General features: G+C 37.8%; 1 protein-coding gene across 2 annotated transcripts in view; it reads left to right on the top strand.

Moving 5' to 3' along the window:
* VPS13B (vacuolar protein sorting 13 homolog B) overlaps positions 1-12,605 on the top strand; it is a 410,777-nt gene that overhangs the window by 298,020 nt on the left and 100,152 nt on the right. For both annotated transcript variants that reach the window (XM_056853998.1, XM_056853999.1), the window contains exon 36: positions 2,782-3,189. In XM_056853998.1, the coding sequence (XP_056709976.1) occupies positions 2,782-3,189 (408 nt within the window). The remainder of the gene's footprint in view (positions 1-2,781; positions 3,190-12,605) is intronic.

Raw genomic sequence — 12,605 nt, 5'->3', positions numbered from 1 at the left:
TGATGTTATGATTTTCTGAAAACTAGGCATATTGAATCTATCGGTGTTCAAATAGATTTCAAAATACATCATAAATGTAAGTAATTTAATAACTGATGAGTCAAATGGTTGGAACTTTTAAAATGGAGAGGAATCATTGAAAAAAAGTTTACTCTGATTTTTGGTCTCTCACGGGATGTGTGTGTGTGTGTTTTAACTGAAGCATTGCCTCTGGGTTACAAAACCCCTTTTTGAATTCATTATTGAAATGTGAGTCTCTGCCTTCTCACAATTAAATAACTACCTGGGAGTGTACAATAAATGAGAGTGTGTTTGTGCAATATCTTTTGCCATTTTATTGTTCTGTGCTCTATCAGGTGTTGGGAAACTGGGAGTAGTAATTAAAAGCTTTCTGTTTGTGCCCTGGTTAGCATTAGATCACCCATTTTGCACAGGTGGTGAACTGATTAGAATGGGATCCCTGAGGAAACCTGTGTATACTGAATGATTTCCTGAAGTACTGTAGGAGATTTCAGGAGCCCTTACAGTGCCTCTGTCAAGCCCTTGGTCTGGTGTGATAGACAGGGTTGCTGTCCAAAGCCCTCATCCCTTGCTCCATGAATACCATGCTGAGGTTTTGGCAGATTTGTATCATGTGGGAAAGTGACTTGAGCAACATGAAGAATTCGAGCAGACCATACAGCCCATTTGCAGACTTATGAGATGGCAATAACAGGGGTGCAGAAGGTTTTTTCTCTAAACCGTGATTGTAACCTGTCCAGCTGAGCTTGATAAGATTGGTAGCTTTAGGCATGAACTCCAGCCTTTCCAAAGAGGCTGCCTCTGTTGCTCACTTTGACACTTTTGCTAGATTCTTACTGATCAAACTTCTCTTAAATATTCTAAAATAAAGGCAGATTAATAGTTGATTATGTACCAGAGGATGTTGGATGCATTCCCCTCGTTCAGGTTGCTTGTATAATTCTTCATAGCACATTTGAAAGAGAAGGGGTGTTGTTTTGCTGGTGTTTTTAATTTGTAAGCATGGCCTGTTGTAGATCATTATTGTAGGTATTGTGATTCTAACCTGTTAGTTGCTTTGAACGTTTGGAGAAGTGGATTAAAAACCATTAAATAAACAAACATAATTTGGCATTCATGGGTTTTTGGTAACAGAAGGATTAGCATAGTCAGAGAAGTACAACAAAGAAAGCAAAATAATTAATCCCAAAAAGAAGAAAATTTGTGTTTGTGAGATACTTTGTTAAAATATATAAAGTTCAGAACAAATTGTATACGCATTCCGGGGGGGGAGATTCTCTCTGTCTCATAAACACAGTGTCTCCCCACTATTCCAACCTGAAAACCTCCTTTGTGGCCAGGGGCTACAATAGTAACATTAAAAACGTTGTCATCCCCCCATCCCATGGTATTTTAGGATTGTGGCTGTAACATGGAAGTAAGTTCCACACATATTATCATAGTTCTTCCACATCATGCATTCAGGGTTGGCATGTTGATAAGGTGGTTGCAGTTATTCTTTTAACCATCCACTTTGCAGTGAATATTAATCAAAGCAGTACAGAAATGTGTAATCATGTCTGGAATAAATACTGCTGCTGCTGCTGCTTGTGACATTGTTGCCTGTAAATCCTGTATTCAGCTTGGTGTCTATTGTGTTTTTTCCTCAAAGTAAATGGCAGTGGATAAAAGGATGAGATAGTGTAAAGCTGCCATCCTGTTCCATTAAAATCAATGCTTTTGACTTCCATAGAAGTCATATTGTGCCTTAAAAGAACATTAGTTGCACAATGTTATTTCTGCTTCATATGTTTTTCTTTAAAAATGCCAAATGAATTTATTACCTAATTTTTCTCATGTGTAAAAATAATCCTTCTGTCATTATGTGACTGTTAAAACATTTGCTGTGAAGGCTCCAGTCTGAATATTTATGCAATTATACATATAATTAGCCAAAAAAGTCTACCCAAGAACTTGTTTATCAAGCTTGATGACATTTTTGTGGTGGGAAGCAGAAAACAGGGAACTATCTATTTAGCCTAGCTTGTTTGACTTCTGTATTGTTATTACTAGAACTGAACATTGATAGACAAATGCATATGTTTCTAATAAAACGGGATGGATGATATGGAGGATTTTTAATCAGCTTCTGTCCCTGAATTCCAAAGAAAACCTCCATATTAAAAAAAGAAAAACAGGAGAAAGGTAAAAAGGTACATTTGTAACATTAGTGCATCAGTCTTGTAAACATCAGGATAATCCTTAACATAACCAAGTTGGGTATCTGGTCATTTGGCTTATTAGTCACCTGAAGACACAGACATAGAGATTTATTTAATGGCTCCCTTCTTCTTTGTGGGATTTTCTGTTGGAGGTAGATTCTTTCCAGTGGGGAGGGAAGCCATTGGATCCAGCCTATTAATGATCAGATAAGGACTACAGTCATGTCTGTGCACACTTAGTTGAAAATAAGTGGTATTGAACAACAATGGAATTTCACCATGACTGGAAGAAATCATGTAGTGTGTGATAAGGGAGCCTCCAACACATTTCTGGTCTCCTAACCATGGCTGGAATTCTGAATCTGCAAAAGTTAAAGTGGTAACTGTTTTCAGTAATTAAAAATTAGTTACATTATTAGCATCCCAGTGTTTTATTTTTAAATGTGTCAGATTATGAGACTTCCTTGTGCTGCACTAAAATTGTGATAAAGAGTATTCAATTCAATTATATATATTATTTTCTATCTTTTTTGTTTATATCTTTCATATTTGTCCACAGCTGACATAAATGTGGATATCTCAAAGCCTTTGAAAGCCAATTTCAGCTTTGTCAAACTAGATCAAATAAAACAATTTATGAAAAAGATCAGAAGCAAAAGTGATTATGAGGCCCAGGAGGAAAACACTTCAGCAGCTGATAGTCTTCCAAAGAAGGATGACACCTTAACATCCCAATGTTACAAAAGCAGGATTTCTGACTTGGAAGATCATGGTGATGGAGCTCAAAAGATTTCAACTCAAGAAAACCTGTGGAGGGGCATTTCCTGTTGTCAGAAGATTTCTGTCCACACCACTCAGATGGTGGTCTCTATGGAACCTCATCCAAATCCTAGTAAACCTTGCTTACTAGCATCTTTATCAACCCTCAGTGGACATTTGAGTGTGAAAGCTAACTCTAAGAGTAAAGGTAAGGAATTTTCCTTCTTTTTGTGACAGTGGTATTAAGATGAGAGTAATAAGGTGTCATGAAATTAAGTGTTTTGCTGAAGTTAACACAAGATCTCTAGCAGAACCAGACAGGGGACATGGGGTTTTAAATTTTCATTTCATCTTGTAGAAGAAAAGGGCGGAAGATAAGAAGGCTTAATCCAACTGTGCATGTAGGCTTCCTAGAGTAGCTGATCAAATAGAAATAGCATTGTGTCTAATGTAGGTAGTGCTGTCCTAGAGTTGCTGCTTTAGCAAGTCAATACATGCCCAGTGCTACTTTGCATGTGGTTCCCCTTCATCTTAGAGGTCTGACCATGTGACCTGCTGGGAGGAGGCACACACAACCTTTTTGCCTCTGGCACCAAGTGGGCTGACCCTAACATTGTGTCACCCACATGATGTGTTTTTTCATGGTTAATGTATTGGGAAGAAGGAAGGAAATTGCCTAACAATTATATCTAGCCAGTGTATACTCAGTAATATGTGTTACCTGATTGGGACTCCCATGTATCCATCTTTAACTGTATTCAAGCCAGATATTTCCAAAGAATTGTATTCAGGCATTCACCTGCATTAATCTGTTTTGTGTGTAATTGGGGACTGAAAGAGTGACCTTTCACCAGATGAATTCAGCTGAATAAGGGTTTTAAAATTTAAAAATCACAAGGCTTGCACTGTCATCCCAGGATCTCCCTTGGTGCACATACGCCTTTACTCCCCTCTACCTGAGTTTGGCATTACACGTGAAAGCTGAAATTGAAGCTGCCTTCTCTAAGTGTGGCTGTAGGAGCACACCCTGTTTTAACTCATTGATCTTCAACAAAACTGGATACAGCAAGTTTGAAGAAATAAGAAAGCAGGAAAAAGAGTGTGTACATATGTTTGTGGTCTGTTCATAAATTCCTGCATTCCCCCAGGCCCTTGAGAATAGTGTGTGGTTGTCATCCAACAATTTGGGATAATTAGTTAGTTTTATAATATATGCATGGATTCTTGAATTGGGTTTATAGAGTGATGTTTGAACAGCAAGAATTAGGGTGAGATAAACTTTGTGTAATAATTAAAAGCCTATTAAACAATAATTTGTGTAATAATTAAACAACCTATAGATTTAGGTTGGAAATTTTGTAGAGTTCAAAATTTGAGTTGGAAGAATTTGGTCTGTCAGTTAAGACTATAAAATTCCAAATTTTCTCCCCTAAATTTCATCATCAGAAGTACACAAAAAGGAAAAAAATATTTATCTTAATGTATGACAACTATTTCTTACCACTTCAAAAATGTAGAACAGCATAAAGCTTAGCTGAAAAGTATCTATCATAAATAATCTTCATAAATAATCTTCTGCTCATCTTCTGAGGTTTGTGTTTGCTGTGTTAAGGAAGTCTCTCAGTAAAAGTCATTTAAACTGCATTTTTCCCCATTGGATATTAGCCAGGTTTTAGTGAGCTGGCATAAGCAGCTTAAGAGATAGCAATTTGTAGCTGAGAAGTATAAGTTCCAGGCCAAGCTGGGTGATTTATTGCTTTTCCATCAGAAATATTCCTACTTGGGCCAATAAATCTTCATGCTTTTTATTGTTTTAAAAGTTAAAAATGAAAAAATTAAGGTTCATAGAACATGAAAGATTGTGGAAATGCTGGAGGCCGAAATTATTTTTATCCATAAATAAACTGCTGTACATACAAGTGTAGCAGATGCATTCCCACGCCTTTCCAGTCATACTTCAATTGTAGCATGGAAAAACCAGTAGCAGAATTGAATACAAGACCTTACTAACTCTCTTTGTACGTGTAGCTATGAGCCTATTTTGTCTATTTTAATCTCCCCCCACCCATTCTATCGTTTCCTGTTAGCTACTCTTAACAGTATTCGTTCTCTGATATGTTACAGCATATTCCTATATCTCAAATCCCAGTGTCTTTCCATTAACATATGGGGCTGAAAAGAGCAATTTGGCAGGCTCAGAAGTACATATCACATACTGTTCCTGTCTTAATCCATTTATTCCAGAAACTCAGGGTTAGTGCAAATTGATGAAATAATGGGAGTTCCATGATCAGTGCTTAGATGTTTTGCCCCATAGGGCAAAAATCAATTTGGGAGAGCATTATATTGGAGAAAACAGGGCTAGAGGCAGGAAATTTAACCCAAACCAGATCTCCCTCCTTTCTTACTGCAGTTAGCACTTTAAAAAAAAATGGGGGATCCAGTCATACATCACCAACCCTACTGTCTACCTGAACCCTCACAGTGGAGTTGCCAGCCACAGGTGAACACATGAACACATGAAGCTGCCTTATACTGAATCAGACCCTTGGTCCATCAAAGTCAGTATTGTCTACTCAGACTGGCAGCAACTCTCCATGGCAGCAACTCTCCATGGCCGAGTCTTTCACACCACCTACCGCCTGGTCCTTTTAACTGGAGATGCCTGGATCAAACCTGGGACCTTCTGCATGCAAAGCAGAGGCTCTTCCGCTGAGCCACAGCCCTTCCCTCTAGGTGGGACCCAGAGATCTCGCAGAATTATAACTGATCTTTAGACTACAGAGATCAGTTCTCCTTGGGGAAATGGCAGCTTTGTAATGTAGACTCCGTGGTATTATAGCTCAATAAGGACTCCCAGGCTCCACCCCCAAATCCCCAGGAATATCGCAATCCAGAGTGGGCAACCCTGCCTCACAGAGATAATAAACCTACACCTATATACAACTTCAGACAATAGTTGACATTCGCATAGCTGAGTTCCTCAGTAGTAGTAGTAGTAGTAGTAGTAGTAGTAGTAGTAGTAGTAGTAGTAGTAGTAGTAGTAGTAGTAGTAGTCCGTCCACACAGAAAGCTAGCTGTCAAAGAGAAGGCCATGCCTTCCCATTTATAAGCTAGTTTTCTATATGGAAGAAATGGTTTTGTATTTCATCATGTGAACTCCAGCCTAAATAATCCAAATACAAGATTGGTAGGGTTGCCAGGTCCCTCTTCGTCACCGGCAGGAGGTTTTTGGCGTGGAGCCTGAGGAGGGCTGGGTTTGGAGAGGGGAGGGACTTCAATGCCATAGAGTTCAGTTGCCAAAGCGGCCATTTTCTCCAGGTGAACTGATCTCTATTGGCTGGAGATCAGTTGTAATAGCAGGAGATCTCCAGCCACTACCTGGAGGCTGGCAACCCTAAAGATTAGTGCTTCAGAGGGAAGTAGACTGTAGTCTCTTTCTGCTGCACTCAGTTACTGTTCTACCTCTAAACAGTACTAAGGAGGAAAGTAACCCAATTGTGAATTTTAAAAACTGTGGCAGGTAAATCTCTGCAATGCTTTTTTAATCTGGTAAACATTCTTAATAAAGTGATAGCAGTATCATAGCTAATCAAAGCGGGAGTCATTTGTCAAACAGGAAGAACTTCCCTATCCAGAATGTGAAGTAAGACAGACAAACTTGATCTTCTTGGTACAGTGATAATGGCCTTATGAATACCCAAAAAAGTCTAGGCACACGAACCTTTCTCCACTGAATGTAATAATTAAGCAAATGTTTTATGGTATGCATTATTCTAAAGTGTTTTGCATAATTATATTTCAAAATAAAATATTGGTAAAAATGTAGTACAACTGCATTAATTTCTTATTTTCACACATGATTTTATCAATTAAAAATACTAGTAGGTTAGTAAAACATATTTTTGTTAAAGCATTAATTTAAAAATATGTATCTTTATAAAGAAGATTAAATTCATTTTTTTTTCACGGAGACTCCACAAGTAAGTGCAGTTTGAACATAAAATTGCAGTAGCTGCAAAACAAATAGGAATTTAGGTGTGGGTTTCTTAATGTCAGAATTGGTCTTTTTATTTTCAACATTTTATAGATATACCTTTCCAGCCGAACAGAGTTGATGTTGGCAAATGAAACTAATACGCAAATACTTCACTGTGTGCTTCGGATTTTTACAATCACATAACTATGGGGACCATCTGCAGCAGCTGCGTTTTACGAATTATTTGCTGAAGCAAACGGCGTACAATGACAAAAAGTAGTCATCTCAGATGTACTGTTAAAACAGACAAAGTAGCATTGCTTGCCTTTTATACAGAATGGCCATCTGCTGTACAGATGTTACAATACCGAATGACTTCACATTCAATAATTGTAGAAAATTTTCATTAAAACCTCAACAATTTGCACTTGTTTACTTGAATCTGCATAATTCCCCCATGAGACAACACAACACACTTCGGTTTAGGTTGGGTTTTTTTTAAAACTTCTCACTAGCAGTGGCTTTGATCCTTTTTGATGTGCTGACTTTAATAAACATAGTCAAAAGGCACTTTCAAAAAACATCATGGAAAAAACTACAAAGGAACAATTATAGCAGCAGAAACTGCTCTAATCCCTTACTTACGCAAGCTATTTTTAGTGAAATATGTTTTTTTACAAATTTTATGTGACAGTATTTTATAAACAGTGTAAACGGCCTCTTTTCCAGATGAGTCTTTGTGTAAGAGATGAACGTTGGTTTGTAATGTAAGAGGATTCTTACGTGATGAGAATCGTCTTTTTTTTTTTTTTACTCACTTGGGAATGTGTTGTAGGCATGTTTCCTCCCTTGCGAAGGCAAAACAAGAGCTTATGACCTCGCTTAATGACTTTTAAAGACTTTTAATTAACTGCTAACCTTGCATTAAAATGCGTTTTTTTCCAGAGTTCCAGATATTATTCATTAGGACCTTGTAATCAGCAATTTTAATGCTCTCTTTTCCACTACTTTCCATTTTAGGGATTCTGGAAAAAGAGGTTTTCTTTTACTAATAGCAGCTTGTATCTTTAAAAAGAAATTTGCCCTGGTCCATTTCCAGCATGATAGGGAAGCTACATGTACAGAAATGAGAGGAGCAGATTCTCTACTCAGCATTCTGTGTTTAGAGAAACCCAACCCGTATCTTGCAGGTAACACAAGAATCTCATCTGGGCTGGCAGGCTTGATAGATCTTCCCACATCAAAAACCGGCACTGCGGTGAGGATCATAAGTCTGTTCTAGTTTATCCATATCTTAACACAGAGTGAATATGTATCTCATCAAAGTCTGCTCATTCGCTGATGGGCTCTCAGTTGAGGCCAAAGTTGACTTTTAAAAGGTAGATATAAGCTTATAGGGTTAAACTATATTTATTAAGTTAGGGTACAGGACTGATCTTAATTTTAAGATTGATTGACTAGTAGATAATTGAAAGCAATTCCCTCTCATCTCACCCATTCTTTTGTAGTGCATATAGTACCAAAACCACCTTTCAGTATTTTTCTTTGAAGTCTTCCTAACACATGAATGTCCCACATTTATTTGTTTTTGTTTGATATAGACCCTGGACAATTCAAAATAAAAGTTAAAAATAAATTAGCACTCTGAACCATTTTCTGAAAAAAGTATACTCTGCTTAAAATTATTACTCAGATTTGAATTGAAAAGTTAAAATAATAGGGAAGACTCTGCTATGCATATTAAATAAATAAAATGTATGCATTGTATAATTCCAAGTTAGAGTCCTGGAACTCTTCACTTGTGTATTCCATTTCCAAGTTCTACCATGTGTTTGGGTGGAACTTGCTGAACTACAAAGACTGAACAGTCATAGAGGCTTGAGATTCCAACTTGCTGGTTCTTATCTAGGACATATTTTCCAGTAGAGTAATTTATTCACATGAATGCTACTTCTTTTTCAGCACTCATATTGCCATTTCAGTTCATGGTAGAGTTTTGAGTATTTTGTTTTAATAACAAACAATCGGATAGTTATAGAAACACATTTAATTGGGTTTCAGTGATCTTCCATAATTATATTCAGCTTTGCATGCCTCTGCTGGAAATGTGTATTGATGTTGGTGGTCAGTGGCATTCTTTCGTGGACCAGTAGGTCAGCCTGCCTCCCTGTTACATAGATGCTGCTAAAATAGATTCAGGATGCTCTGTTGTCAGTTCCAAGGACGATACTGTCAGGATTGGGCCTGACTTTTAGAATGATCAAGAGACTTGTAGAGTTTTTAAGTCTCAGCAGATCAGCTGCTAGCCTACAAGCCCTTAGGGAATTTTTTTTAGGAAACAACCATGAATCCAGATGAGGGTCTTGACCGTGAAAACCAGGAACCCGTCTTCAGTTCTGCAGTAGATTAATGTTCCCTTGAGGTCTCCTCCTTGTAGTATACACTTCTAGCTTCCAATGATAAGGTTGCCAACTCCAGAAGTTGCATCCTAGCATGATGTGAGCAAGTTTAGAAACATTTTGGACAGTTTAGCTAATTGTATAATAGTTCTGAACAGTGTGCTATGTACCTAAGGCAGGGGAAGAAGAAAAAGGTAAGAATATCTGCAGTCTCCAAAATGAAAGGAGGAAATTGATTTTTCTAAACCTCTTTATTAGCTGAGAAGAGAACCTAGGGCTAAAGAAAGAAATGCAATGAACTGTGCAGCTGCAGTTCAGAAAAACTTCTGTTGCTGTTTTTGTTGTATGTGATATGAGTATCTCCTTTAAATATGTAGCAGCAACAAAAATTGCCTGTAAATTTCATATATTTCAACTAATCGTTTCCCCCCAAAAAAGCAATATGTTAGAGATTTCAAGCAAACACTAGAAATTAATACAGATGATGATGAGTGTTAAGCAGAAACAATTTCTTCCCGTTCAGAATTAACTCGATGTATTGAGAAGACTCTGCTAATGTGTCGCCATGGCCCTGGGATGCTAAAGATCTGCAAGCTAGCCTAAAGAGAAATAAAACCTCAAATTAGTTTTGACTACCTAAAATAATATGCTAGAGTAACAATCCATTTACAGCACCCAGAAGACTTTTGTTACTTTTAGAAAGAACCGTAAACTCTTTCCAGCACTTGAACAATAGGAAATGAATTCTTTGTCAGTAAAAGCCAGAGGACAAACTAAACATTTTAATGGCCACTGAGGATTGAAGTGGAAGTTCAGCCTGTAGACAGCTATACAAATCACTAACGAACCGTAATGAATATTGGGTGTGGGCATCAGGGTCCTGTCAGTTTTGACACTGTGTCCCAAGTAGCTTAAACACAACACTCAAGGAAAGGTGGAGACCTCATCAGGTCTCTAACATATGGGATTTTATTTGTCATTTTGGCATACCCTACAAGCGCAAAAGAAAGAGTAAAAGGGGATTATCCTGACAATGAAATGAGTTACTGAATCTTGTGATAATGAAAAGCAGAACAATTCTAATTCCTTTCTATAGTCCCTGAGGTAGAGGTGCGTTTATAGTTCTGCAGGACTAAATGTAGGAGGGAAGAACAGATGGCCTAAAAATCCATGAAATAAGACACCCCTAATCCCGGGACTGAGTACCACTATTAATCCTGGTTGGGTTCCCTACTGTTACTTTATAATAAAGTTCAGAGTTGCTACTGATGAACTGGCATGTCTTTTAAAAAATTACAAATTAGCTGTAGCATGCTGATTTTGAGCAAGGAAATCTTCCAAAAATATATATATATAGTCTATTAATAATGTAGTTCCACCTGCCAGGTCACTTAGGAAAGTGCAAAGCAGAGGTGACATTCAGGTGGAACTGACCCAAACTATTTTGTTTCTTTCTAAACTCCCCCACACACACACACATACACACTGCTACGTTCACAATGGATGTAATCACATATCCTCGGAGAAAGGAACATTTTGTTTATTAAATTGATGTATGTGCAGTTCATGACAGCAGTACTTTGGAGTCCTGGATCTCACACTTTATATTTTGCTACAGTTCTACTGCTATCGAAATACTGTTCGCATTTTCTGGAGCAGCTAGAATCTAGTAAATAGAAGATGTGGGGAGGACTTAGGAGACAAAGGGAATGGTTTTCTGCGAACTTGAAGCTTCTGTAATAAAAAAGTTCTTAGAATATTTAAATATTTTATACGCATACCTATTTTTAAGAGTGAATTTCCTGTTTGTTTACTGTGTTGTTGGGTAATGAACTAGTATTGATTTTAGTAGTATTGATTTTAGTAAATAAAATATAGCATCGTCTGATCCAGCATAGCAGTTGTATACATAAATCAGTGTGTATAATATAATAGTTAACCAAAAGTGTAAAAGAATTCGATGACCATGCCCCCCACCCTGTAGCATTTGCAATTGAACATAGTGTACCTGCTTAGCCTTTCTTAAATGGAGATGAGCTCATCTCTTAGAGATAACCATCTCTGACTGCCCTTCTGATTCATCACTGGCCTGAACTCCATTTGAACCTTGTTAGACCACAAAACAAGCAGGACTCTTGGCCCAGGCTATAAAATATAATTAAGTTCTTTTGAAAAGATGCGTAAGAGAGGATTGCTTCCTCCCTCCCACCCAAATATATATATCCATTACCACCAGTATAGCCAATAAAGTAAAACTAAGCACTGTCTTCAGCGAATTAAAGTAATAGATGTCTCTGAATTTGTAATGTTTGAAGTACTCAACCAAAACACACTCTCAGGCCGTCAGTGCTGCTGTAACTCAGGCTGGGGCCATCCATTAATGATGAATTCAAACATTTGGCCTGTGCAAGGTCATTAATTTCTGTTTACCATTGGTAACACATCTTGTGTTTTTACAGAACCCACATGTGGCCGTATACAATGCTGAAAAACTCTTAGTGAAGAATGGTTAATTGGTAATGTAAAAATATAGTACTCCTGGGGAGAATGAACCATCACACGTCTCTGTTCCATACTAATGAGAAATCCAGTAGTCGAATTCATTCAACTCAGTCATTGCTTGGATTTTGCACTTAACTTGATGTCTTCTGTTTCTTTGCTGATGGTGCGGGTCTGTTCATTCCATCTTGCACAACATTTTTAATTAACTAAAGTACCTGCCCAATAGCTGTGTTCTTTCATCTTTTAGTATTAATGTGTGGGTCTTTGCATCTTTCTTCTGTCTAGGACCACATTGCCAATGTTTAATTAGGCACTGGTGGATAAGGGCAGAATCTAAGAAGGAACACGCTATGTTGGGCTACCTTTTCCTTTAGAAATATGAACCTTTGAGGAACAGCCAACTTTACAATCTCTTCCCGTTCGATTTTTGAGTGCTGCTGCCATTTCCCAGATCACAATCAGTGATTCCACTCCCATTGTACCTGAACCTGCAAAAAATGACCAAGTGCAGACTTTAGTGCAGGAGATGTGATTGATAGTATTAGTACAGATGGGTGGGGAGCAGCAGGCCAGAAGGAAGGCCACAAAAGTGAGAATTATGCACACCAATGGAGCTATGTGGGTGTTGCTTCCCTATGATACTGTTGCATCCAATTGTGATCACTGTCCTTGTCATATTGGCAGGTCATATAATATCATTATCATATCGGCCATCGCATGCATTCTTTCCTACCCGATGGTTGT

This window comes from Euleptes europaea, chromosome 8 (assembly GCF_029931775.1).
Source record: "Euleptes europaea isolate rEulEur1 chromosome 8, rEulEur1.hap1, whole genome shotgun sequence".
In the NCBI taxonomy this organism is placed as follows: Eukaryota; Metazoa; Chordata; class Lepidosauria; order Squamata; family Sphaerodactylidae; genus Euleptes; species Euleptes europaea.
Note: the sequence above shows the minus strand (reverse complement) of the source record. Positions and strands in the feature narration are given on the sequence as shown.